Here is a 27,426-nt window from a genome sequence, read left to right on the forward strand (position 1 = left end):
CCACAAGTCATTGGATCAACCAACATCAAAAGGTCTCACAATCCTAAGTGTTGGGGAAGATGCTGACTAGCAGGAGGGCTGGGAAAAGCCCTTTACAAAGCTCTCAAGCGGCATCCACTAATGCCAAACATCCCAGTGAGCAGTGACTCCAATCCCAGCAGAGAAATGCTCAGGCTCAATTCAAATGAGGGGCAGGCACATCCACAGGCCACCTGTGATGGCTGCACAGTGAAGACAGCAAATGTCTGCCTGCAGCCGGGTGGGTAAAGGGTGGTGCATTCACTGCAGAAAGTCACCAGCAGTGTGGACCAGCCACTCCAGGCCCACTGGGATCTGAAGAACTTTGCAGGCACAGGCCCCCTATAAATCCAGTAATGACCTGGGGCCTGAGTCATTTTCATTCACAGAGCCACATTCCTCTTGGTACAGAGACCCTGAGTCTTTTTGGCCCATAGAGTCATCCCATTCTTGGTACTGAGAGGTCATGGTGGAGACTGAGGATCCCTCCAAGGGGTCTAGGGGTGGGAGCAGCTCTGTGAATTGAGGGAATAACTGGGTGTCTGGCAAGAAGTCGGAGGCATCGGGGCTCTCAGGCCATAAGGGGACTGGGGCTGGGGCTAGGAATGATCCTGGACCTGGGATTGGGGCTGGGACTGAGCCTGGGCCTGGGCCTAAAATCGGGGCTGGGCCTGGAAGTGAGCCTGAGCTTGGCATCTGGCCAGGACTTAAGATGGGACCTGGGCCTCCGAGTCTGCCTGGGCCTGGGATCTGGGCTAGGCCAGGAATCTCGCCTGTGATCGGGCCTGGGCCTGAGATTGGGCCTGGGATCTGGGCTTGGTCTGGGACCTGAGCTGGGCCTGAAATTGGGCCTGGGATTGGGCCAAGGAGTGGGCCTGGAATCTGGGCTGGGCCTGAAATTGGGCCTGGGAGTGGACCAGGCAGTGGGCCTGGAATCTGGGCTGGGCCTGAAATTGGGCCTGGGAGTGGACCAGCGAGTGGGCCTGGGATCTGAGCTGGGCCTGGGATTGGGCCAAGGAGTGGGCCTGGGATCTGGACCCGGCCTGAAATTGGGCCTGAAATTGGGCCTGGGACCTGAGCTGGGCCTCGGATTGGGGCTGGGATCGGGCCAGGGCCTGGACCCAGGACATCTGGGATGCCCTTTTGGGCTCTGCACCCAGGGCCACCCCAGGCCTGGTCGAGGCTGCAGATCGTGGGTTCAGCCGCTGGAAGGATTCCCGAGAGGCCCGGCTGAGGGGCGGAGGCAGCGGCTGCAGGGACTAGGGGCTCAGCGCGGGCTCCTCGGCCTCTCCGCCCAGGGACGCGCTGCGGCTGCTGCTGGAGCCGTCGCTCCCGAGCTAGTTTGGCGCGGCGATTCTTGAACCACACCTGGGGGCAGAGGGGACAGGGAGGAGGTGTGAGGGAGGGCCTCGCGCGGTCCGGTGAGCCGCTTGGGGGCGGGGCCGGCCTCAAGCCTCTCCTTGTGTTCACCCCCACCCCGCGCCCACCATAAGAGGGCCCCCCCCACCCCGGCTCCCAGGCCCGGAGAAGGGAGGGGAGAGGGAGGGGAAAAGAAGGGGAGGAGGGTGGGGTGGGAGGGGTGAAGGGTGGAGTGGGAGGGGAGGAGCGGGGCCTGCTGCCCGGGAGCCGGGGGGGCCAGGGAGGGTTCGAGGGAGGGACCGCGGGTTCTCAGCGGGGCCTGAGGTCTGGGCACCGGGAGACCTCGTGGGGCACAGCTTGGGCCGATCCTGTGGGCGGGTTTGGGTTGGCAGAGAGTTGGAACAGGACTCGATGCAGCCCGGGTCTACACTGGCGGGACCCCTTGCGTGGCAGGGCAGGAGGTGGTCGGGCGGGCCAGGCCCCGGTGAGTGAGAGATGAAGAGGCTCCTTGGGGTGACTGGGGCGGGAAGAGGGGGGTGGGAGTCAGACCTGCAGTTGGTGCTCCTTGAGGCCGAGTTCCTCCGCCAGTTTCTGTCGCTTGTGGTAGTTCGGGTACTGGTCGTTCTGAAAGGAACTTTCTAGCACTTCCTGCTGGCTTTGAGTGTAGACCGTGCGCTCCTGCCGCTGTCTCCTTGGAGGGTCCGGGGCCAGGGAAGGGCCTGGGGGCGGGAGGGAAACAGGTCAGAGAAGGCCCCAGGGAGCCCCCGGCCCCGCCTAGGGACCCCGTCCCCTGCCCGAGGCCAGGAGCCCGGGCAGTGTGGGCTGGGGCGGCACCGCGGATGGCAGCCTGGTATCCGGACCAGACCTTGCACGTCTCTGGGCCTCAGGGTCCACATCTAGGAAATGGGCATGATAACAGCTCCTGTATTATTAGGGACCCCACAGAAGGGAAGGCAGGCAGCATAGGTGCTGGTTTAATATCTTTCCTTCTGTCTTTTTCTTGGAGAGAGGATCTCGCTCTGTCACCCAGGCTGGAGTGCAGTGATGTGAACACGGCTCAAGGCAGCCTCCACCTCCTGGCCTCAAGCAATCCCCCCGCCTCAGTCTCCCGAGTAGCTGGGACACAGGTGTGCACCACCACCCCTGGGTAACTCGTATTTTTGGTAAAGACGGGTCTCACTGTGTTGGCCCAGCTGGTTTCAGAGTCCTGGGCTCAAGTGATCCTCCCACCGTGGCCTCCCAAAGAGCTGGGATCACAGGCGTGAGACGCTCCGCGCGGCTGCATGGGTTTTCATTTCCCAAACGCCGCTAAGTTCTCCCCTCTCTGCAGGACGGGAAGCCTCCCGCACAGGCCCAGCCCTGCTCTGGCTGCCCAGATCTGCACTCTGCAGCCTCCGCCACAGGATCAGTTCAGACCCCTCACACCCCTGCCCCTGCTCACCTTGGCGATGACCAGGGTCTTGCATCCTGCGTCCTGCTCTGTTCCCAAACACAAGTGTGTACTGACAAGTGCTTGGCTCTTAAATCACTTCTGTGCTGTGCCCACCCTGGCCCACCCTGCCGGGACCCTCCCTTTCCCACCCTGCCCTGCAGTCCCGTCCGCTGGAGGAGCTGAATGATGGATGAATCCTTCATCACTGATCAGGTACTGCCTGCCAAGCTGTGCTAGGAGCTGGGGAACCTCAGTGGGCAACACAGCCTTGGTTTCACCCTCGTGGGCCCAGGCGAGGTGGCATTCCATGCGGGCTTGGGGAGTCAGCATTGTGACCTGTGGTTGGGGTCCCCATCTCAGGAGAGGCACCGCCAGTCAGCCCCCAGGAGTCATCCTTGTTCCTTCCCAGGGCTGGGGCCCCGCATGACCAATGTCAGCGAGTGTACCCACTCCTCCCGGCTCCCGGGCTGCCCGCCTTGTCCAGCCACCATCCCTCCCTCCTGGATGACCCCACAGCCTCCTCTTTGATCCCTTGAGGCCACTCTGGCCCCTACTATCCATTCCAAAAATTGCCCCCCAGGTGCCTATAGGTGTAAGCAGAGCTCGGTACACATTGGTCCTGCTGATAATGGTTTGGTTTCTGTAGTGAATTTGCCCGTGGGGCGAAGTTCTGATGGGCATTTACATAGACCTCTGCTGGTTTCTCCTGGTGAGTAAATGACCTCAGTGCTGGTTTATTCCAGTTTATATACGGGGCTCCCTGTATCAGGAAGGGGCACAGGTCTGATGGACGTGCCCATGGACCGCTGCTGGTCTGCCCTTGTGAGTGAATGAACCTGCTGCTGAAGATACAGGGGACCCATGACCTTGGTCTACAGAAATCAGATCCCTCAGAGATGCATCTTCTCTGTCAGACACCTGGCTGTCCCCATTTCCCCATGGCAGGACCCACATGGATTCGGGGGTTAGAGAGATTGACAAGGCTCATGGTACAGGGAACTAGAAATGACTCATGCAATCAATTTCAAAATTCAATAAAACGTAGACATTGTTACCACAGGCCTGGCTTATTGTTTTCACCTGCTACTTAGAGTTCTGTTGTAGAAAGCAGCATCCCCAGCAATGATTCCTCATCGCATGTGTTGTCCGGCTTCATCTACAGGACATGCTGGGAACACAGTGGTGACCACGGAGATTTTGCACCATGGCTATTTATTTGGCCAATAAAGACATAAACAGATGAACAAGCTCACTGGTACTATTTTGTGAAAACAGACATTTAAATATAAGCAAGTTCACGGCAGCATGATTCACAATCACCCAAGAGGAGAAAACGCTGAAACATCGATCCACTGATGGATAAACAAAATGCCGTGTGGCCGGGTGCGGTGGCTCGTGCCTGTAATCCCAGCACTTTGGGAGGCTGAGGTGGGCGAATCGCTTGAGGTCAGGAGTTTGAGGCCAGCTTGGTCAACAAGGTAAAAACAGGTCTCTGCTAAAAATACAAAAAATTAGCCAAGCGTGGTGGCAGGAGCCTGGAATCCCACCTATTTGTTAGGCTGAGGTAGGAGAATCACTTGAACCCAGGAGGCAGAGGTTGCAGGGAGCTGAGATCGTGCCACTGAACTCCAGCCTGGGTGACAGAGGGAGACTCCACCTCAAAAAACAAAACAAAACAACGCCCCCCCCCAAAAAAAACCCACAAAAAATAGAAACCCAAAATGTTCTGTATTCACACAATGGGATAGTACTCAACCACGAAAAGGAATAAAGCTCTGATACATGCTACAACGTGGATGAACCTTGCCAACATGAAGCCAAGTGAAAGAAGCCAGACTGAAAAGCACATATATGATTCTATTTATACGAAGTGTCCAGAATAGGCAAATCCATAGGGACAGAAAGCAGATTAGTGGTTGCTAGGGGTTGGGGAGAAGGGAAAATTGGGACCAACTGGGAATAGCTACGGGGATAGCTCCCGGGCATGGTGAAAAATGTTCTAAAATTGACTGTAGTGATGGAGGCACAACTCTGCAAATAGACTAAAAACCATTTATTTATTTATTTTTTTGAGATGGACTCTTGCTCTATCACCCAGGCTGGAGTGCAGTAGTGGCGTGATCTTGGCTCCCTGCAACCTCACCTCTAGGTTCAAGTGATTCTCCTGCCTCAGCCTTCCGAGTAGCTGGGATTACAGGCGCACACCACCACGCCCAGTCAATTTTATGTTATTTTTAGTAGAGACAGGGTTTCACCATGTTGGCCAGGCTGGTCTTGAATGCCTGACTTCAAGTGATCCGCCCACCTCAGCCTCCCAAAGTGCTGGGATTACAGTCGTGAGCCACCACGCCCGGCCAATTTTCTTATTTTATTTATTTATTTATTGAGACTGAGTCTCGATCTGTCACCTAGACTAAAGTGCAGTGGTGTGATCTTGGCTTACTGCAATCTCTGCCTCTTGGATTCAAGCGATTCTCCTGCCTTAGCCTTCCGAGTGGCTGGGACTACAGGCGCCTGCCACCACACCCGGCTAATTTTTTTTTTTTTTTTTGTATTTTTAGTAGAGATGGAGTTTCACCATGTGAACTTCTGACCTCAGGTGATCTGTGCACCTTGACCTCCCAAAGTGCTGGGATTACAGGTATGAGCCACCGTGCCTGCCCTCAATTATTTATTGTAAGACTTATCCTGGGAAAATTCTTGCTCCCCTGTGAATAAGCGCAGATATCAGTGTTCAGTGTAGCATTTCTTTGAAATATCAACTGAGTTAGTTGGATTAACTCACGCCCACAAATTAGAAGATGATTAATTTGTGGCAACCTCAGACTATGGAGTGGTAATAAAAGTTGAAAAAAGGGATGCAGGGGTAACCAATTAGTAACAAATGATGATTTTTAATGTATTTTTTGTTTTGTTTGCCTGTTGGATGTCTGCTTGCTGTTTACTGAAATAAATGTGTCTTGAATGCAGACACTTTGTTGGGCTTTTTTTTTTTATTCCTCCCGAATTCCCATGTCTATAATAGGAAAAGCTCAAAGTTGCTGACTAATAATGAACTAAAGGATTGAGTTTGTGTTTTCCATGTCGAATGCTGTCTCAGGCACGTTGTTTATTTTGAAGAATGTATACATTTAATAAGCACATACAAAAATATATACATATTCTACATATATATATTTTCTTTTCTTTCCTTTTCTTTTTTTTGGAGACAGGATCTCACTCTGTCACCCAGGCTGGATTGCACTGGCACGATCTCGGCTCACTGTAACCTCTGCCTCCTTGGCTCAAGCCCTTCTCCCACCTCAGCCTCCCAAGTAGCTGGGAGGACAGGCGCCTGCGCCACTACGCCTGGCTAATTTTTGTATTTTTTGTAGAGACGGGGTTTTGCCATGTTGCCCAGGCTGATCTCTAACTCCTGACCTCAAGTGATCCATCCACATTGGCCTCCCAAAGTGCTGAGATTAGAGGCATGAGCCACCTTGTCTGGCCCGTAATATATTTGAATGAACAATAAATAACAATGATAAAAACTCCTGCAAAAGTAAGTACCCAGAGATGATGGGGAATGTCTATTTTCTCTATTTCCTGCTGCTTATAATTATGATTTTTTAAGGGACAACCTGGAAAACAAGAAGCATTTCTGGCCTTGAATGCCACCCGAGGGCTCGTCAGCACCCTGCCCACAGAAGTCCCTATGCCTTCTCTCGTCTTGATGTGTCTTCAGGGTTGGACGGAATTTCTGGAGATTCCTCCTGGGCCTTCCCAGGCAATGACCAAATTCCTAGAGTCACGTAGATGGAGGGAGGTCTTCCGGAGCCTGGGGCAAAAGCAACGTAGGTGGGAATGAAGCAGGTGGAAAAGCATGCAGAAGGGATTATGAAATCCATTCTTGGCCAGGCGCAATGACTCACACCTGTAATCCCAGCACTTTGGGAGACTGAGGCTGGAGGATCATCTGAGGTCAGGAGTTCAAGACCAGTCTGGCCAACATGGTGAAACCCCGTCTCTACCAGAAATACAAAAATGAACTGCACATGGTGGAGGGCGCCTGTAGTCCCAGCTACTCGGGAGGCTGAGGCAGGAGAATCGCTTGAACCCGGGAAGCAGAGGCTGCAGTGAGCCGAGATTGTGCCACTGCACTCCAGCCTAGGTGACAGAGTAAGACTCCATCTCAAATAAATAAATAAATAAATAAATCCATTCGTATTTGATTCCTTCAGAACAGAAACAATGGCTCTCTCCTTATCCATCAATTTTTTTTTTTTTTTTTTTTGAGACAGTCTCGCTCTGTCACCCAGGCTGGAGTGCAGTGGCAGGATCTTGGCTCACTGCAACCTCCACCTCTTGGGTTCAGGCCCTTCTCTTGCCTCAGCCTCCCGAGTAGCTGGGATTACAGGTGCCTGCCACCACCCCTGGCTAATTTTTCTATTTTTAGTAGAGACGGCATTTCACCATATTGGCCAGATTGGTCTCGAATTCCTGACCTTGTGGTCTGCCTGCCTCTGCTTCCCAAAGTGCTGGGATTACAGGCACGCCCGGCCTCCCATCAATTCTTCAGTCTCCTCTTTTACCCTATGCCTGTGGGCTCTGATGGGGTGGACCTCTTGGTGGGGTTGACTCAACTCTGCTCCTGCCCCCAAGAGGCCCACAGACACCTCCCCATCCTCTGCAATGTGAGGGTATGTCTTGGTGCAGGGGCAGGGGGTTCAGGAGGGGCACACGGGCAACAAGGAGTCGTTTGGGCTTTGAAGACAATATTGGGCAGATCAGAGTGAGGGTGATGAAGGTGTGAGGTTGGCTTTTGCTTTCTAGAATCCTGTTGTTCAATGTCTTTCTGCCATTGGGGTTCCTCTCGGTGTCTGAACATTCATTCTTGAAGCACTGTCCTTTCTCTATCTTTTAAAAAAAATTTTATTTAATTAATTAATTAATTAATTAATTTATTGAGACGGGGTCTTGCTCTGTCGTCCAGGCTGGAATGCAGTGGCACAATCTCGGCTCACTACAAGCTCTGCCTCCCAGGTTCACGCCATTCTCCTGCCTCAGCCTCCCGAGTAGCTGGGACTACAGGCGCCTGCCACCACGCCTGGCTAATTTCTTGTATTTTTAGTAGAGACGGAGTTTCACCGTGTTAGCCAGGATGGTCTCGATCTCCTGACCTTGTGATCCACCCGCCTCGGCCTCCCAAAGTGCTGGGATTACAGGTGTGAGCCACCACGCCTGGCCTGCTTTCTAGAATCCTGTTGTTCAATGTCTTTCTGCTATTGGGGTTCCTCTCAGTGTCTGGACATTCATTCTTGAAACACTGTCCTTTCTCTCTTTTTTATTAAATTTTATTTTTTGAGACAGGATCTCTCTCTGTCACCCAGACTGGACTGCAGTGGATTGATCTCGGGTCACTGCAACTTCTGCCTCCCGGGTTCAAGGGATTCTCATGCGTCAGCCTCCAGAGTAGCTGGGATTACAGGTGCCTGCCACTATGCCTGGCTAATTTTTGTCTTTTTAGTAGAGACGGGGTTTCACCATGTTGGCCAGGTTGGTCTCAAACTCCTGACCTCAGGTGATCCACCCGCCTCAGCCTCCCAATGTGCTAAAATTACAGGTGTGAGCCACCGCACCTGGCCAGCCCTGAGTTTAATTTGAATGAATCAATAATATATTAATATATGTTCAATAAGGTGTCTTTAAACCGAAACACGCATGAACCAGGGTGAGGTATTGATCGATTGATGACAATAGTGTGAGCAGATCCTTGCAGGACCCCAAATCTGTATTTCCCCCGGGAGCAGTGGTTCCTTATTGGCTAAGACCATGTTCATGGCAACTTCATATAACATAACCAGTAAGAATATTCTGAGAACTGCCTGTATTTATTTATTTATTTTTAATTTATTTTATATATATATATTTTTTGAGACGGAGTTTCGCTCTTGTTGCCCAGGCTGGAGTGCAATGGCGCAATCTCAGCTCCCTGCAATCTCTGCCTCCTGGGTTCAAGCAATTCTCCTGCCTCAGCCTCCCAAGTAGCTGGGATTACAGGCACCTGCCACCATGCCTGGCTAATTTTGTTTTTTTTTAGTAGAGATGGGGTTTCTCCATGTTGGTCAGGCTGGTCTTGAACTCCCGACCTCAGATGATCCGCCCACCTCAGCCTCCCAATGTGCTGGGATTATAGGTGTGAGTCACCCGCACCCGGCCTGAGAACTGCCTGTATTTATTAAGTGCTCTGTACATTCAAGGGACTGACCTAGGCACCTCCAGATAGTTAACGGGTATAGCCCTTGTTCTCATGGAACTCATCCTCCGAGTGGGGGAAGGCAGGTGCTTTACTCAAAGAATCACAGAATAGGCTGCGCGCTATGGCTAATGCCTGTAATCCCAGCACCTTGGGAGGCTGAGGTGGGTGGATTGCTTGAGGCCAGGAGTTCGAGACCAGCCTGGGCAAAATAGCGAGACCTTGTCTCTCTAAAAAATACAAAAAATGGTCAGGCATGGTGACTCATGCCTGTAATCCCAGCACTTTGGGAGGCCGAGCCAGGAGGATCAGTTGAGGTGAGGGTTTCGAGACCAGCCTGGCCAATAGGGTGAAACTCTGTCTTTACTAAAAATACAAAAAATTAGTCGGGCATGGTAGTGTGCGCCTGTAGTCCCAGCTACTTGGGAGGCCAAGGCAGGAGAATTGTTTGAACCCAGGAGGGGAGGTTGCAGTGAGCCGAGATCACACTGAGGCAGAAATTAAAAGAGAGAAACAGAATAAAGCAAAGGTTAAGTGAGAAACACTGCACTTCGGCCTGGGCCACAGAGTGATACTCCATCTCAAAAAATCCCCCCAAAACCAAAAACTAAACAAAAAAGCCTGGGCATGGTGGCTCACACCTGTAATCCTAGTGCTTTGGGGGGCTGAGGTGCGTGGATCACTTGAGGTCAGGAGTTCAAGACCAGCCTGGCCAACATGGTGCAACCCCATCTGTACTAAAAATACAAAAATTAGCTAGGCGTGGTGGCACGTGCCTGTAATCCTAGTTACTCAGGAGGTTGAAGCAGGAGAATGGCTTGAACCCAGGAGGTGGAGGTTGCAGTGAGCTGAGCTTACACCACTGCACTCCAGCCTGGGCGACCGAGTGAGACTCTGTTTCAAAACAAATAAAAACAAAAGCATAAAACAAACAAAAAAACCCTCCCAAAATTAGCCAGGTGGAGTGGTGTGTTCCTGTAGTCCCGGCTGCTTGGGAGGCTGAGGTGGGAGGATCGCTGGAGTCTGGGAGGTTGAGGCTACATTGAGCTGTGCTCTCCACCTGCACTCCAGCCTGGGCAACAGGGTGAGACCCTGTCTCCAAACACAAACAAACAATCCCCCCAAAACCCCACAAGCCCCCCCAAACACAACCCCAAAAAACCACATGCCAAGAATTAATAAATAACTCTGGATGAGAGAATCGGGTCCTTGTAGAGAGGGAAGATACTCCAGAATTGCAGGTGGAGGCACTAGGCGCTCCGGTGACCGTGGCAGTGAGAGCCAAATTGGGAAGACACTTTCCAGGCGCAGGGAGCAAGACCTCTCAGCCTCCAGGTGCCCTCTCCGCCCCTTGGCGTCCCCCCACCCTGCCTGTCTGTCTCCCCCCTTCTCTGTTCCTCAGTTTCCCCTCCTCGTTGCCCCTTGTGGGATCCCAGTGTGTGAGTTGCTGTATGTCTACCGCCTTCCAGGGTCTGACAAGCAGGAGTTTTCATTATATTCTGGGAGTCCGCCCCCCTCCACCCCCAAATCGGATCTAATTCTCTCTGCTCTGCTGAGGCTGGCCGGGCCTAAGAGGATTGGAACATTTGCTAAATGGGACCAGGACAGGGTCAGAGAGGCAGCGATGGGGAGACCCAGGCGCCAGGACGGCCACCAGGGGGCGGCAGAGGACGAGGGAGACCCGAAGACAGAGGGGACAGAGAAGGGCAGGGTGGGGGTGGGGGTGGGGGTGGGCGTGGGGGTGGGGTGGGGGTGGGGGTGGGATGGGGGTTGTGGGCCATGTCGGCGGAGGCAGGGAGTGGACACAGGCATATTCCCTGGCTGTTTAGGGAACCACATTTAAGGGGTTAGAAGGGGGCCAACATTACTGAATTTTTTTTATTTTGAGACGGAGTCCTGCCCTGTCGCCCAGGCTGGAGTGCAGTGGTGTGATCTTGGCTCACTGAAACCTCTGACTCCTGGGTTCAAAGGATTCTCCTGTCTCAGCCTCCCAATAGCTAGGAATATATATATTCCCAGCTAATTTTTGTATTTTAGTAGAGACGGGGTTTCACCATGTTGGCCAGGCTGGTCTTGAACTCCTGACCTCGTGATCCAACCACCTCGGCCTCCCAAAGTGCTGGGATTACAGGCGTGAGCCACCGCATCCGGCTCAAAATACATTTTAAATAAAATTTAAAATCTTCAAAAGTATTTTTTTAATTCCACACTTTTAATTTCTACTTCATGCCAGGCCCAGTGGCTCATGCCTGTAATCCCAGCACTTTGGGAGGCCCAGGCAGGAGGATCACTTGAGATCAGGAGGTTGAGACCAGTCTGGGCAACATAGTGAGACCCTCGTCTCTTCAAAAAAAAAAAAAAAGAAAAAAGAGAAAAAGAAAAAAGGCAGGTGTGGTGGTGTGCACCTGTAGTTCCAGCTACTCAGGAGGCTGAGACGAGAGGATCATTTGAGCCTAGGAGGTTGAGGCTTCAGTGAGCTGTGATTACGTCACTGCACTCCAGCCTGGGCAACAGAGCAAGACTCTGTCTCAAAAAAAAAAAAAAAAGGCCGGGTGCGGTGGCTCAAGCCTGTAATCCCAGCACTTTGGGAGGCTGAGGCGGGTGGATCATGAGGTCAGGAGATCGAGACCATCCTGGCTAACATTGTGAAACCCCGTCTCTACTAAAAATACAAAAAACTAGCTGGGCATGGTGGCGGGCGCCTGTAGTCCCAGCTACTCGGAGGCTGAGGCGGGAGAATGGCGTGAACCCAGGAGGCGGGGCTTGCAGTGAGCCGAGCTCGCGCCACTGCACTCCAGCCTGGGCGACACAGCGAGACTCCGTCTCAAAAAAAAAAAAAAAAAAAGTAAAAAGAAATAATTTCCAATACAGTAAGTAGCAATAGATATATAGTCAATATCAACAAAAGCTCTTTGAGCCATTAGTTACTTTAAATTTCAAGAGCTGGAGAGGACCCTGCGGTGTTTCTTTGGGACTTGGGGCAAGTCTTTTTTTTTTTTTTTTTTTTTTTGAGATGGAGTCTTGCTCTGTATCCCGGGCTGGAGTGCAGTGGCCGGATCTCAGCTCACTGCAAGCTCCGCCTCCCGGGTTTACGCCATTCTCCTGCCTCAGCCTCCGGAGTAGCTGGGACTACAGGCGCCCGCCACCTCGCCCGGCTAGTTTTTTGTATTTTTAGTAGAGACGGGGTTTCACGGTGTTAGCCAGGATGGTCTCGATCTCCTGACCTTGTGATCCGCCCGTCTCGGCCTCCCAAAGTGCTGGGATTACAGGCTTGAGCCACCGCGCCCGGCCTAGGGGCAAGTCTTTAAATTTAGACTCTAGGTCATGTGTAGCAGGGTAGTTGAGGGCACAGTTTTGAGAGGCAAACATGGCTGGCTCCAAATATTGTTTGTTTATGTATTTATATGTATATATATATATTGAGACAGGGTCTTGCTCTGTTGCCCAGGCTCGCATGCAGTAGTGTGATCAGTCTTGGCTCACTGCAATCTCTGCTTCCTGGGTTCCAGCGATTCTCATGCCTCAGCCTCCTGAGTAGCTGGGATTATAGGTGCGCACCACCATGCAGCTAATGTTTTGTATTTTCAGTGGAGATGGGGTTTTGCCATGTGGGCCAGGCTGGTCTCGAACTCCTGAGCTCAAGCAATCCTGCCACCTTGGCTTCCTGAAGTGCTGGGATTACAGGTGTGAACCATTGCGCCTGACCTTCTTTTTAATTTTTTAAAATTATTTTTTTGGCCTCCTCCCCCTTCTAATATATTTTATTTTGTAGAGATAGGGTCTCCCTATGTTGCCTAGGCCGGCCTCAGTCTCTAATCCATAGCCTCAAATGATCCTCCCGCCTTGGCCTCCCAAACCAAGGGTTTTTTTTGTTTTTTTTTTTTTTTTTTGAGATGGAGTCTCGCTGTGTCGCCCAGGCTGGAGTGCAGTGGTGCGAACTCGGCTCACTGCAAGCTCCGCCTCCCGGGTTCAGCCATTCTCCTGCCTCAGCCTCCCGAGTAGCTGGGACTACAGGCGCCCGCCACCTCGCCCAGCTAATTTTTTGCATTTTTAGTAGAGACGGGGTTTCACCGTGTTAGTCAGGATGGTCTCGATCTCCTGACCTCGTGATCCGCCTGCCTCGGCCTCCCAAAGTGCTGGGATTACAGGCGTGAGCCACCGCGCCCGGCCGGTTTTTTTTTTTTGAGAGAGACTCTAGCTCTGTAGTCCAGGCTGGAGTGCAGTGGTGCGATCTCGGCTCACTGCTACCTCCGCCTCCGGTTTCACGCCATTCTCCTGCCTCAGCCTCCCTAGTAGCTGGGCCTATAGGCGCCCGCCACCTCGCCTGGCTAATTTTTTTGTATTTTTTAATAGAGACGGGGTTTCACCGTGTTAGCTAGGATGGTATCGATCTCCTGACCTTGTGATCCGCCCGCCTGGGCCCCCCAAAGTGCTGGGATTACAGGCGTGAGTCACAGCGCCCAGCTGAGACCCTGTCTAAAAAAAAAAAAAAAAAAAAAAAAGAGAATATAGCCAGCCCTCCAGAAGCCAGAAGCCCTTCTCATCCCTCAACTCACTCCCTTCCTCCAATGGCAATCGTTATCCTGACTTCCAATAGCATGGTGCCCACGTGCCAGTTTTTATAATTTGTGTAAATGGAATCATACTGTATTCTTCTTTCTGTCTCTCCCTCTCCTACATACTCTCTGTTATGTCTGGCTTCTGTTTTTCGGTGTTATAGTTGTGAGATTCACCCATGTATTGTGTATCTTATCATTTGTTTCTTTTTGTTTATTTATTTATTTTTAATTTTTTATTATACTTGAAGTTCTGGGATACATGTCCAGAACATGCAGGTTTGTTACATAGATATACACGTGCCATGGTGGTTTGCTGCACCCATCAACCCGTCATCTACATTAGATATTTCTCCCAGTGCTATCCCTGCCCTAGCCCCCCACCCCCCAATAGGCCCCGATGTGTGATGTTCCCCTCCCTGTGTCCATGTGTTCTCATTGTTCAGCTCCCACTCATGAGTGAGAACATGCGGTGTTTGGTTTTCTGTTCCTGTGTTAGTTTGCTGAGAATGATGGTTTCCAGCTTCATCCATGTCCCTGCAAAGGACATGAGCTCACCCTTTTTAATGGCTGCATAGTATTCCACGATGTATATGTGCCACATTTTCTTTATCCAGTCTATCATTGATGGATATTTGATAGTCTTGCTCCACCACGCAGGCTGGAGTGCAGTGGTGCGATCTTGGCTCACTGCAACCTCCACCTCCTAGGCTCAAGTGATTCTCCTGTCTCAGCCTCCCGAGTAGCTGGGATTACAGGTACGTGCCACTGAGTCCAGGTAATTTTTGTATTTTTAGTAGAGGTGGGCTTTCACCATGTTGGCGGGGCTGGTCTGAAACTCCTGACCTCAAGTGATCCACCCGCCTCAACCTCCCAAAGTGCTTGGGATTACAGGCATTAGCCACTGTGCTCAGCCTATTTTTGTTATTTTAATGGATTGATAAATATATTATTTTGTTTCTTTCTGTTTTAATTTTTTGTTCTTTTGAGCAGGGTCTTGCTCTGTTGCCCAGACTAGAGTGCAGTGGTGCGATCTCGGCTCACTGCAACCTACACCTCCTGAGTTCAAGTGATTCTCATGCCTCAGCCACCTGAGTAGCTGGGACAACAGGCATGCAACACCACGCCCGGCTAATTTTTGCATTTTTAGTAGAGACAGGTTTCACCAAGTTGGCCAGGCTGGTGTTGAACTTCTGACCTCAAGTGATTCGACTGCCTTGGCCTCCCTAAGTGCTGGGATTACAGGCGTGAGCCTCTGCGCCTGGCTAGTTTTAATGTTTCTTAAGGTAAATGGCAATGGATATAACTGATACAAACAAAAGCTCTTTGGGTATTCAATGATTTTTTTTTTTTCTTTTTTTGAGACAAGGTCTCGCCCTGTCACCCAGGTTGGAGTGCAGCGGTGCAATCATGGCTCACTGTAGCCTAAGTCCCTCCAGGCCCAAATGATCCTCCCACCTCAGCCTCTTGAGTAGCTGGGACTACAGGCATGTGCCATCAACCCCAGGTAATTTTTTATGTTTCTTTTTTTTTTTTTTTTTTTTTTTTTTTTTTTTGAGACGGAGTCTCACGCTGTTGCCCAGGCTGGAGTGCAGTGGCGCGATCTCGGCTCACTGCAAGCTCCGCCTCCCGGGTTCCCGCCATTCTCCTGCCTCAGCCTCCTGAGTAGCTGGGACTACAGGCGCCCGCCACCGCGCCCGGCTAATTTTTTGTATTTTTAGTAGAGACGGGGTTTCACTGTGGTCTCGATCTCCTGACCTTGTGATCCGCCCGCCTCGGCCTCCCAAAGTGCTGGGATTACAGGCTTGAGCCACCGCGCCCGGCCTTATGTTTCTTTTTGTAGAGATGGAGTCCTACTATGTTGCCCAGTCTGGTCGTGAACTCCTGGGCTCAAGCGATTCACCTGCCTTGGCCTCCCGGAGTGCTGGGATTACAGCTGTGAGCCACCATGCCCAACTTTTCAATGACTTTTAAGAACATAAAGGGATCCTGAGACCAAGGAGTTTCAGACTTATCTCTGGGCAGGATTGTTCTAAGTGAATGCAGCAGAAAAAACGTATCCAGTCTATTATCGACAGTCATTTGGGAAGCTTTCAGTGTGGGGCTCTTGTGAAGGTTGATGCTAGGGACATTATTGTTCTCATCTTTTTGGTGAAACAAGACAGAGTTTCTGTTGGGTATGTACCAAGGAATGAAGGCACTGAGTCATATACTGAACTTTAAAAAATACTGCCAAACCATTTTTCAAAGACAGCTACAGTACTTTGCCCCAGCAGGGTGTGCAAATCCTGAATGCTCCATGTCCTTGTCAACACATGGCATTGTCAGTCTTCCATTTTAGCTGTCCTGGTGGGACGTGGAGTTACCACTATGAGCTTTTCATTTGCCTTTCCCTGTTGATCAATGAATGTGAGCCCTGTGTCATACACTGGTGGATTATTTGCTATTCTCACTTTTGAAATGCCTGTATAAGTCTTCTGCAACCTGGTTGAATATCCAGGCACTGATGTTTTATGACCTCAAAGAGTGGAACAAGGGACATCAGTGTCCCTGCCCTGGGGATCAACCTGGGAGGCCCAAGGCTGGTTCTCAGAGCTGTGGGGTATGGCACCCACTGGGTCCCAGGTTCCCACCTGAACAGTTGTTCTCACAGGTGAGGCCTGAAAGCTCACAGCCACCTGATGGGGCAGACACGCAGATAACTCCGTTCTACAGCAGGGGAGACTGAGCCTGGGAGGGAGGGAGGTGCCCACAGGTCAGGTGGTTGAAGACCTTAAGGACTTCCAGGGGGTCCCAGCTTCTCACACACTGCATGCACCACGGACCTTGGGAACAAGATCTCAGGGAACCATAACCCCATGGAAACTTCCTCCGAGGCGGCTCCTGGTATCATCCCGGCTTTACAGAGGAGGAAACTGAGGCTGAGGGAAGTGAAGTCTCCAGTTCTGTCTCGCACATCAGCGGCAGAGCCAGGGCTGGGCCAGCACCTGCCCCGGAGCCTGTGCCCTCCTGACCACCAGGCGACATGGCTTCTTAGGACACTCACCACAGCCCCACGGAGCTCAGAGGTCCCTTTCTCAGAGGAGGAAACTGAGGCTGAGAGAAGTTTCGTCAATTCCCGAGGTCGCACAGGTGATGAGTGGAAGAACCAGGGGTAGAATTTAAATCTCTTTGGCCCCAGAGACCCGCTCTTCATCTTCAAGTCTACCTGGGGTTCCTAGAAGTTGGATGAGGTCAGCTTCCTCCTCTGCTCCCACTCCCACCCCAGGCCACCCCATGCTAGGCCTGGGACACGGGGTTCCCAGGGCTCATTGTGACAGCTTGTCACTGTATCCACTTTGCAGAAGAGGAAACTGAGGCCCAGGAGCCCACATGAAGAGCCCAAGGCCATGCAGTGAGAAAAGAACAGAGTTTAAACCCAAATTCATGTGGCTTCATGCCAGCTCTTGGCAAGACCCTCCCGGCTCAGCCATGTTCAGGGCCCTCCCTTGTCAGCCCCACCAGCCTCTCTCTGCAGCCTTTGTAGGCTCCTCTGTCCGGTGAAGACAAGGAGCTGGGTGGATGCATCCACTACCAGGCATGGGACTTGGTAGAAGCCGGGATTCATGGCACAGTTAGAGCCTGAATGAATTAACTCAGGAACAATATGATTACTGAAGCATCCAGAGATTCAAACACCAGTGCGTAGTCCCATAGTCTGACCTCACAGACCCTTTGTCCTTTTGCAGAAACATCACACCATTTCTCTGTGCCAGTTTCTCTACCTGGTTCTGCCCATCCGTCCATCCATCCATCCATTCATCCATCCATCCATCATCCATCATCCATCCATCCATCATCCATCATCCATCCATCATCCACCCATCCATCCATCCATCCATCCATCCATCCATCCATCCATCATCCATCATCCATCCATCATCCATCCATCCATCCATCCATCCATCCATCATCCATCCATTCATCCATCCATCCATCATCCATCATCCATCCATCATCCATCCATCCATCCATCCATCCATCCATTTCTTTCACATTTATTGAACACACACTTACTACGGTGTGTCTGGGACAGTCCCAGGTACTGGGAATACAGCTGAGAACAAGACAGACAGGGCACCATCCTCCTGACAAGGGCAGACAAGAAACAAGGTGTCAATAAGAGTTTTGCAGAAAACAGGATGAACGTGTTAGGGAGCTAAGGGAGTACAGGCATGAGGAGTCCCCCATCCTGCAGCAGAGCCTGGAGTGCAACTCATTAACAACCTGATCCAAGGATCCTCCAGTATTCCACACATCTTCAGACTGTCCCCAGAATTTAATCCCACTTTATTTTATTTTATTTTACTTTAAGTTCTAGGGTACATGTGCACAACATGCAGGTTTGTTACATAGGTATACATGTGCCATGTTGGTTTGCTGCACCCATTAATTCGTCATTTACATTAGGTATTTCTCCTAATGCTATTCCTCCCCCTACCCCCGACCCCATGACAGGCCCCTGTGTGTGATGTTCCCCACCCTGTGTCCAGGTGTTCTCATTGTTCAATTCCCACCTACGAGTGAGAACATGTGGTGTTTGGTTTTCTGTCCTTGTGATAGTTTGCTCAGAATGATGGTTTCCAGCTTCATCCATGTCCCTGCAAAGGACATGAACTCATCCTTTTTTATGGCTGCATAGTATTCCATGGTGTATATGTGCCACATTTTCTTAATCTTTAGCCCCACTTTTTCCAACTGCAATCATGTGCATTACAATAAGTCTCAAAATCAGGTAGCATAAGTTCTCCAACTCGTTTTATTTTTCCAAGGCTTCTTTGATTATTCTAAATCACTTATATTTCCATAGCAACTTCAGAATCAGTTTGACAATCAATTTCTACGGAAAAATCCTGAGGAGATTCTGATTGGGATTGCAGTAAATCTAAAGATTAGTTTGAGAAGAATTGACCTCTTAATAATATTGAGTCTTCTAATCCATGAACATGGTATATAGTTCACTACTGACTTAAGTCTCCTTTAATTTCTTCCAGCAGTGCTTTATATTGTTTCAGTAGGACAATGATCTGAAAGAAGAGAAGGCAGGACTTATGGATGGATTGGATGTGAGTGGTGGGGAGAAAGGTGTTGGGGGCCTGGTTGAGTGCCCAGATTTCTGCCTGAGCCACTGGGTGGAGATGAGAAGGAAAGCAACTTGCCTCAGAAGACCTAGCTCAGAGAGGAAGTACTTGGATTTGATTTCAGCTTAATTGATCCCAGGGCCATGTGCAGGACCAGCTGAAAGCCACCTCTCTGTACCCTCGCCCCTGGAAGGACTCTGGATCCAAGAGCCAACCAGTACCCAGATTCCCAGGGGCAGGTGATTTCAGAGTTGCTGACACCTTCTCTATCCTGTTAGAAGTTATTTTCTCTCCCTCTCCCTGCACAGCTGACCTTCCTTCCCTGCTCCAGGGCCAGAGGGTCTGTTCCAGGACTGGATTCTCCCATCGGGAGCCTCTGGACCGGTCGCCGAGGGTCAGACGGCCCCTCCCTCTCTTGCTGTCACCCCTGGCTCTTCAAGCTAATGAGACCTGTCCTGATTCCTCAGCCAGGCCTGTAGCCTTAATCTCTCCTAGCAGGGGGTTTGGGGGAGGGAGGAGGAGAAAGAAAGGGCCCCTTATGGCTGAGACACACGACCCAGCCACAAGGAGGGATTACTGGGCATGTGTGTGTGTGCGCGCGTGCGCGTGTGTGCTTGTGTGTGCGTGCGTGCGTGTTTGGGTGCATGGGGAAGTGAAGCAGACCCGTGTGGGGCCCAGGAGCTCAGGGAGATATTAATATCTAGAGAGACAGACGAGAGGAGAGAGACACAAAGAGGGCCAGAGACCAGGAACATCGGAAATACAGAGCGACAGAGGTACCAAGATAGGGGAGAAGGACAGAAATGAAAGGAAATCCTCCCAGCTACTCGGGAGGCTGAGGCAGGAGAAATGCTTGAACCCGGGAGGCGGAGGTTGCAGTGAGGCGAGATGGCGCCAATGCGCTCCAGCTTGGGTGACAGAGCGAGACTCTGTCTCAAAACAAAAACAAAACAAAACAAAAATGAAGGGCAATCCAGAGAGAGGGGAAACAAGAATCGAGAGAGAGAGAGAGAGAGAGAGAGAGAGAGAGACAGGGAAAAAGAGAAGGAGGAACAGAGATTGGAGCTGTAGAGAGGCATGGTGGATAAGTGAGGACAGGGAGACGGAGACGAGGCTGGAGTTACAGGGACAGGTGGACAGGCAGAAAGACAGCAAAGAGAGAGACAGACAGGAACAGAAGGACACAGAGGCTGAGGGAGAGGGGAGAGAGAGTGAGACAGACAGGGAGAGACAGAGAAAGAGAGGGAAAGAATAAGAGAGACCAAGGTGGTAATGCAGGTTCATCAACAAAGACAGGGACGGAGAGGAGCTGATGGAGAATGAAAGAGGGGTATTCAGGCAAGCAGGCAGAAATGCCACAGCCTGAGGCCCAAAGGAAAAGAAACTGAGGTCCAGAGAAACCAGACAAAGACCAATGGTGTGTAGAGAGATGGCAAGTGCTGGGTGCGGTGGCTCACGCCTGCAATCCCAGCACTTTGGGAGGCTGAGGTGGGAGAATCCCTTGAGGCCAGGAGTTTGAGGCCAGCCTGGGCAACATAGAGAGACTCCATCTCTACGAAAATGAAAAAATTAGCTGGGCATCGTGGTGTGTGCCTGTAAAGTCTCAGCTACTTGGGAGGCTGAGGAGGGAGGATCCCTTGAGCACAGGAGGTCAAGGCTGCAGTGAGCCGTGATCATGCCACTGCACTCCAGCCTGGGCGATAGAGTGAGACCCTGTCTCAAAAAAGAAAAAAAACAAAAAAAACCCCAAACCTCAAACTCCACCAAAAACAGAAAAACGAAACACCCTTTCTAATGTCTGCCTATTTTCAGTGCTGGGAGCAGCCCCGCCCCCACCACTGCCCCCCAAAAGAGGATACTATCATGTCTGACAACACAGAGACAGGCCACAGGCAGGAGTTGATCAAGTCAAAGAAAGAGAAACAGGGGAAACTGAGGCAGAAACGGAGAGCAATGAGGCAGTACAGAGATAAACTAACTGTCAGACAAACTGTTGTGCAGAGAAAGGGGGACCCAGGAGAGGGATCCCGAAAGCCCCGTGCCACTCTTTTTTCAGATGGTCTCTCAGGACCCTCTGACAGTTCTCTCCTTCCTCTTTGATGCCTCTCTCTTGGGATACCAGCTGAAGCTGGAGAGACACCAGTTAGACCAAAGGAAGGACTTCCCTGAGGAGTAGGGGCTTATGGTCACCGGCAGGAGCTGGGGCCTCCCTTCCCCGTCAACCCTAATTGCCAAGATGTCATGGGGGGAAGAGGAGGGGATTAAGCAGACGGGTGCCCCTCCCCCTTCCAGCCAATGTCACCTCCTGGTGCCCAGTCGAGTCCCCCACCTTGGCCAGGATTACCCTCCGAGATCCGGGCCATGACAAATGACATCACTCCCAGCCCGGGCTTAAAATCTCCCCATGTGAGGGGACGTGTTTCCTTCAGCCTCTGCTGTCTGGCCGCTCTGTCTAGGTCCTGGGCCACCAGGAGAGCCCCGTCCCTCCTTTCTGAAGGTGAGCGTCTGCAGGAGAGGCGGAGGGGACCGAGGAAGGGAGAGGGAATGGGGGAGAAGAAAGAGAGGGGAGAAGTTGGGTTTATTTTATTCATGGCTGTGTTTGCCGTGCTCTGCAGGTGACATTTGCTGAATAGTCACACACAAAACAGAGGTGTCATCCTGGTGTTTGGGGAAACAGGGCTGGGATGTGATTGCAGCAGGAGGGAGTAAGGTTAGACAGCAGGGACTGGCCCACGGCACTCAGGGCATTGGAGGATTCAGGGTGGCTTGTGGGCGCCCTCAAGCCCTGACAGCATCCGGGGTTGGGGGCTTCTCACCGTGGTTCTAAGGCAACTCCTCAGCACACCGTTCTGTTGGATTTTCTTTAAAACTCTTAGCACTGCCCAAAATTTTCATTTGCGCAAAGATCCACAAATGGCCGGTCTCCCTCCCTTGCTGAGCATTGATTTCTCCCCAGTGCCCCAGCGTGTGGCTGGGATTTGCCTACATATGTGTTGCGTAGATGGATGGATGAATGACAGACAAGGGACGGAACGGACATAGACGCAGAGAGCCCAGGTCTGTGGCTGCAGCAGGCAGGAGTCCGGGTGGACTTGGGCCTGCTCGAGGGAGCTGGAAATGTGATGACTGGGGACCACTGTGCAGGTGAATTGATCACGGGGCCTCGACGCACCCAGAGGCTCCGGCTTTCAGCCCAGGCTCTACTTTGGGACTGGGGGGTTCCTCACGCTCCTGCTGTCTTAGCTTCCAGCACAGTCACTCTCTCTGATCTTCTGCAAAGCTGTTTTTTTGGAGATGAAGTCACGCTCTGTTGCCCAGGCTGGAGTGCAGCGCCATGATCTCCACTCACTGCAACCTCCACCTCCTGGGTTCAAGCAGTCCTCCCACCTCAGCCTCTTGAGTAGCTGGAACTACAGGCGCGTGCCACCAGGCCCAGCTATTTTTTGTATTTTTAGTAGAGATGGGGGTCTTTCTATGTTGTCCAGGCTGGTCTCGAACTCCTGACCTCAAGTGATCTGCCCGCCTCAGCCTCCCAAAGTGCTGGGATTACGGGCATGAGCCCCTGCGCCTGGCCGGTCTCCTGCAAAACTCTGATTGACACTTTGTTCCTTGTCTGCCCCAGTCAGGAGGACTGGGGCCTTGTCTGTCTTGTTCTCGGCTGTATTCCCAGTGCCTGGGTCAGTCCTAGACACACAGTGAGTGCTCACTGAATATGGAGGGAATGAATGAATGAATGTATGAATGAATGGATGGATGAAGGGCAGAGGGTAGAATCAGGTAGACAGACTGCCACAGAGAGGAGGTGTGATGCGGTTTTCCCAAAAGGACCGAGCGAGGGCTGAGATGGCCACAGAGTGAGGTCTGACTTCAAGGCTGCCCGCTGTGTTTGAATTTCTGGATGCTCCAGGGATCACATTGTTGATCACTGAGTTGATTTGCTCAGACTCTAACTGTGCCATGGGTCTCGGCTTCCCCCAGGTCTCATGCCCGGCAGTGGGTGCATCCACCCAGCTCCTTACCCCCACTGGACAGAGGTGCCAACAGAGGCTGCAGAGAGAGGCTGGAGTGGCTGACAAGAGAGGGCCCTGAACGTGGTTGGGCTGGGAGGGTCTTCCCAAAGGCTGGCATGAAGCCACATGAGTCTGTTTTTTTGTTTTTTGTTTTCTGTTTTTGCGATGGAGTCTCGCTCTGTCACCCAGGCTGGAGTACAGTGGCACGACCTCGGCTCACTGCAACCTCCACCTCCCAGGTTCAAGCGATTCTCCTGCCTCAGCCTCCCAAGTGGCTGGGATTACAGGCACCCACCACCATGCCCGGCTAATTTCTGTATTTTTAGTAGAGACAGGGTTTTACCATGTTGGCCAGGCTGGTCTCGAACTCCTGACCTCAGGTGATCCACCCACCTCGGCCTCCCAGAGTGTTGGGATTACAGGCGTGAGCCACCGCGCCCTGCCGAGTCTGGGTTTAAACCCTGTTCTTTTCTCACTGTGTGGCCTTGGACCCCTCACATGGGCTCTCTGGGTCTCGGTTGCCTCCTGTGCAAAGTGGGGACAATGAGAAGCTGTCACGATGATCCAGCCAGATAAGCCATGGGAACCCCGTGTTGCGGGCCTGGCCTGCAGTGGGAGCAGGGCAGGATACCAGCTTCATTCTGTTTCTGGGGTCCCCAGGTAGACTTGAGGGTGAAGAGCGGGGCTCTGGGGCCAAAGAGATTTAAATTCTACCCCTGGTTCTTCCACTCATCACCTGTGTGACCTCGGGAATTGACGAAACCTCTCTCAGCCTCAGTTTCCTCCTCTGAGAAAGGGACCTCTGAGCTCCGTGGGGCTGTGGTGAGTGTCCTAAGAAGCCATGTCGCCTGGTGGTCAGGAGGGCACAGGCTCCGGGGCAGGTGCTGGCCCAGCCCTGGCTCTGCCGCTGATGTGAGAGACAGAACTGGAGACTCCACTTCCCTCAGCCTCAGTTTCCTCCTCTGTAAAGCCGGGATGATACCAGGAGCCGCCTCGGAGGAAGTTTCCATGGGGTTATGGTTCCCTGAGATCTTGTTCCCAAGGTCCGTGGTGCATGCAGTGTGTGAGAAGCTGGGACCCCCTGGAAGTCCTTAAGGTCTTCAGCCACCTGACCTGTGGGCACCTCCCTCCCTCCCAGGCTCAGTCTCCCCTGCTGTAGAACGGAGTTATCTGTGTGTCTGCCCCATCAGGTGGCTGTGAGCTTTCAGGTCTCACCTGTGAGAACAACTGTTCAGGTGGGAACCTGGGACCCAGTGGGTGCCACACCCCACAGCTCTGAGAACCAGCCTTGGGCCTCCCAGGTTGATCCCCAGGGCAGGGACACTGATGTCCCTTGTTCCACCCTTTGAAATCATAAAACACCAGTGTCTGGAAATCGTTGTCGTTGTGAGATCTTGTATATAAAGCCTGGTCGTGTCTGCCGAGTGATGAATTTTCCCGGACTTTCTTTTTTATTTCCTCCCCATGACACACGTCCTCTTTTGATTGACTGATTGATTTTTTGTTTGTTTGTTTGTGTTTTGGGCTGGAGTCTTGCTCTGTCGCCCAGGCTAGAGTGCAGTGGTGCAATCTCAGCTCACTGCAGCCTCTGCCTCCCGGGTTCAAGAGATTTTTGTGCCTCAGCCTCCCCAGTAGCTGGGACAACAGGTGCGCAACACCACGCCTGGCTATTTTTTGTACTTTTAGTAGACGAGGTTTCACCACGTTGGCCAGGCTGGCCTTGAACTCCTGACCTCAAGTGATCAGCCTCAGCCTCCCGAAGTGCTGAGCCACAGGCCAGGCCTGTTTTGTTTCGTTTTGTTTTGAGAGAGCGTCTTGCTCTGTCGCCCAGGCTGGAGTGCAGTGGCTTGATCATAGCTCACTGCAGCCTCCAACTCCTGGGCTCAAGCGATCCTCCCACCTCAGCCTCCCAGAGTGCTGGGATTATAGGTACCTGCCACCACGCCCAGCCTTCACTGGAGGTTCTTCTGTCATCAGCTGCCTCAGGTTGCTGCCAAACCCAGAGAAAGGTTTCAGTGGATGCTTGATATTATTTTTATTGTTATTATTCTCTGCTGACATCTTGTCCAGGCAGCAATTTAATCATTATTATCAGCTGTTTGATCTGCGGCCCACACTTTCCTCTTGCGGAGCCTCCTGTCCCCTATCCGTAAAAAGGGATGATCCTGGCCAGGCACCATGGCCCACGCCTGTAATCCCAGCACTTTGGGAGGCCGAGGTGGGTGGATCACCTGAGGTCAGGAGTTTGAGACCAACCTGGCCAACATGGAGAAACCCCATCTCTACTAAAAATACAAAAAAAAAAAAAAAGGTTAGCCAGGCGTGATGGCACACGCCTGTCGTCCCAGGTTGGGAGGCTGAGGCAGAAGAATTGCTTGAATCCTGGAGGTGGAGGTTGCAATGAGCCGAGATCGCGCCACTGCACTGCAGCCTGGATGACAGAGACTCCGTCTCAAAATAACAACAACAACAAAAACAACAAAAATCCGGAAAGGGGTGATCCTAAATGTGAGCTTTCTTGGCTTTCCTGTAAGGTCAACTGCTTAGCCGGGCAACCTGGCTCAGATTTGACGACAAAGACAATGAAAGTGTGTGCTTTTGTTCCAGGCCCTGCAAATGGTCCCCAGTGGGGCAAGTTCACCAGTTTCCTTGCCTCCACTCTCTGGAGGTTCATATTTAACATTATTGGTTTTTGGAGAAGTGGGAGAGGACAGAGGGATCCCAGGATAGGGGGCTGGGGGAATAGGACCTTCAGGAATTCCTCTAGCCTTGAAATCCTGGATTCTCCACTGCCAGCCTGTATGTGATCCTGGGTAAGTCACACTTTTAAGCCTGACGATGCTGTCTAATCTGTAAGCATCAGGCAAACCAGTGTCTCAGGCCTGTAATCCCAGCACTTTGGGAGGCTGAGGCAGGAGGATCTACTGAGGCCAGGAGTTCAAGACCAGCCTAGGCAACATGGCAAGACACTCCTGTCCACACAAAAATGAAAAAAATTAGCTAGGCGTGGTGGCACACCTGTAGTCCCAGCTACATGGGAGGCTGAGGTGGGAGGATGGCTTGAGCTCAAGAGGTCGAGGCTGCAGTGAGCTATGATTGTGCCACTGTACTCCAGCCTGGGTGACAGGGTGAGACACTGTCCCTAAGACCAAAACCAAAACCAAAATGTAAGCAGCATAGTAATACAATCTCTACCTCCCAAGGTTGTGCTGGGGATTTAATGACATCCTGCATAGAGAAGGCTTGTGTATTAGTTACCTATTGCTGGGTAACAGCTTATCCCAAAATTTAGCAGCTTCAAACAATAAACATTTCTTTTCTTTTTTTCGTTTTTTTGAGACGGAGTCTCGCTTTGTCGCCCAGACTGGAGTGCAGCGGCGCGATCTCGGCTCACTGCAAGCTCCACCTCCCAGGTTCATGCCGTTCTCCTGCCTCAGCCTCCCGAGTAGCTGGGACCACAGGCACCCACCACCACGCCCAGTTAATTTTTTGTATTTTTAGTAGAGACGGGGTTTCACCGTGTTAACCAAGATGGTCTTGATCTCCTGACCTCGTGATCCTCCCACCTCAGCCTCCCAACGTGCTGGGATTACAGGCGTGAGCCACCACGCCCAGCCCAAACAATAAACATTTCTGATCTCTTATAGTTTCTGAGGGACGGGAGTCCAAGAGTGGCTTAACTGGATTATTCCGGCTCAGGGTGTTCCATGGGGCTGTGTAGCCGGATGTCGACCAGGACTGAAGTCACTTACTGGCTTGGCTGAGCTGGGGAGATAACATCCATAGTAGCTTACTCTCATAGCTGTTGGCAGGAGGCCTCATTTCTTTGCCACATAGACCTCTCCATGGGATGGCTTGAGCATCCTCACAATATGGCGGCTGGCTGTCCTTAGAGCAGGTGCTAGCCTTGGAAGCTACGCTCTGTCATTTCTGCAATATCCCATTGGTTACACACGTCAGCCTGCTTGTTAGTAGGGACTACACAGGGCATGAATATCAGCGGGTAAGGATTATTGGGAGTTACCTTGGAGGCAGTTTGATTTTGGGGATTTAATGTAGCTGCTTTTGATTTTATTGTCAGCACTGAGCCTCCTCGTGACATTCCTACCAGGTTTTACTTGTTCTTTCTGCTTTTCTCCATGACCACTCTGCTGTGGTCACACGGGGTGCCTTGTTTCTCCTCCAACAAGACCAAGCTGGAGACTCCGTCTCGCTCAGGGTGACAGTGTGACAGTCCAGCTCAGCCTCCAAGCCTTTGCACCTGCTGTTTTTTTTTTTTTTTTGCCTGGAAATCTCTATCCCAGATCCACAAAACTTCTTAGATGCCTCACTCCACCCCAAACTCCTTCACTCACATAACAGCTTGTTTTATTTTCTTGGGAGTTCTTGAAACTTTCTTGAAACTTTTTTTTTTTTTTTTTTGAGATGGAGTCTCGCTCTGTCCCCCAGGCTGGAGTGCAGTGGCACGATCTTGGCTCACTGCAAGCCCTGCCTCCCAGGTTCACGCCATTCTCCTGCCTCAGCCTCCCGAGTAGCTGGGACTATAGGCGCCCACCACCGTGCCCACCACCATGCCCGGCTAATTTTTTTTATTTTTATAGAGGCGGGGTTTCACCGTGTTAGCCAGGATGGTCTCAATCTCCTGACCTCGTGATCCGCCCGCCTCGGCCTCCCATAGTGCTGGGATTACAGGCGT

At 51.7% G+C, this 27,426-nt stretch overlaps 1 protein-coding gene and 2 long non-coding RNA genes across 4 annotated transcripts; 2 read left to right on the plus strand and 1 right to left on the minus strand.

Moving 5' to 3' along the window:
- Positions 1-227: 227 nt before the first annotated feature.
- TPRX1 (tetrapeptide repeat homeobox 1) lies at positions 228-18,236 on the minus strand. 2 transcript variants are annotated; one of them, XM_077980731.1, is made up of 4 exons: positions 18,157-18,236; positions 17,657-17,727; positions 1,927-2,096; positions 228-1,386 (listed from the first exon to the last, which is right to left on the minus strand). In XM_077980731.1, the coding sequence occupies exons 1-4, from the start codon at positions 18,234-18,236 to the stop codon at positions 361-363; spliced, it is 1,347 nt and encodes a 448-aa protein (XP_077836857.1). In that variant the 3' UTR covers positions 228-360. The 2 variants fall into 2 exon arrangements, with proteins under 2 accessions (XP_077836857.1, XP_077836858.1); XM_077980732.1 differs by lacking the exons at positions 17,657-17,727; positions 18,157-18,236 and adding an exon at positions 2,819-2,843.
- Positions 1,723-2,842, plus strand: LOC144337208 (uncharacterized). Its single transcript, XR_013410008.1, has 3 exons — positions 1,723-1,861; positions 2,384-2,504; positions 2,708-2,842. It is a non-coding gene; the product is annotated as an uncharacterized LOC144337208 (long non-coding RNA).
- On the plus strand, positions 2,883-4,109 carry LOC106994809 (uncharacterized). The gene is made up of 3 exons (XR_001441499.3): positions 2,883-3,022; positions 3,456-3,518; positions 3,972-4,109. It is a non-coding gene; the product is annotated as an uncharacterized LOC106994809 (long non-coding RNA).
- Positions 18,237-27,426: the final 9,190 nt, after the last annotated feature.

This window comes from Macaca mulatta, chromosome 19 (assembly GCF_049350105.2).
Source record: "Macaca mulatta isolate MMU2019108-1 chromosome 19, T2T-MMU8v2.0, whole genome shotgun sequence".
NCBI lineage: Eukaryota > Metazoa > Chordata > Mammalia > Primates > Cercopithecidae > Macaca > Macaca mulatta.

Coding starts and splice junctions, on each gene's coding strand:
- TPRX1 (XM_077980731.1), bottom strand. CDS start 18,236: ATGGATGAAGCTGGAAACCATCATTCTGAGCAAACTATCACAAGGACA. Junction 17,728..18,156: donor CCACATGTTCTCACTCGTAG/GTGGGAATTGAA, acceptor TGCCCTTGTCAG/GAGGATGGTGCCCTGTCTGT. Junction 2,097..17,656: donor ACTGTCCCAGACACACCGTA/GTAAGTGTGTGT, acceptor TCCCGCCCCCAG/GCCCTTCCCTGGCCCCGGAC.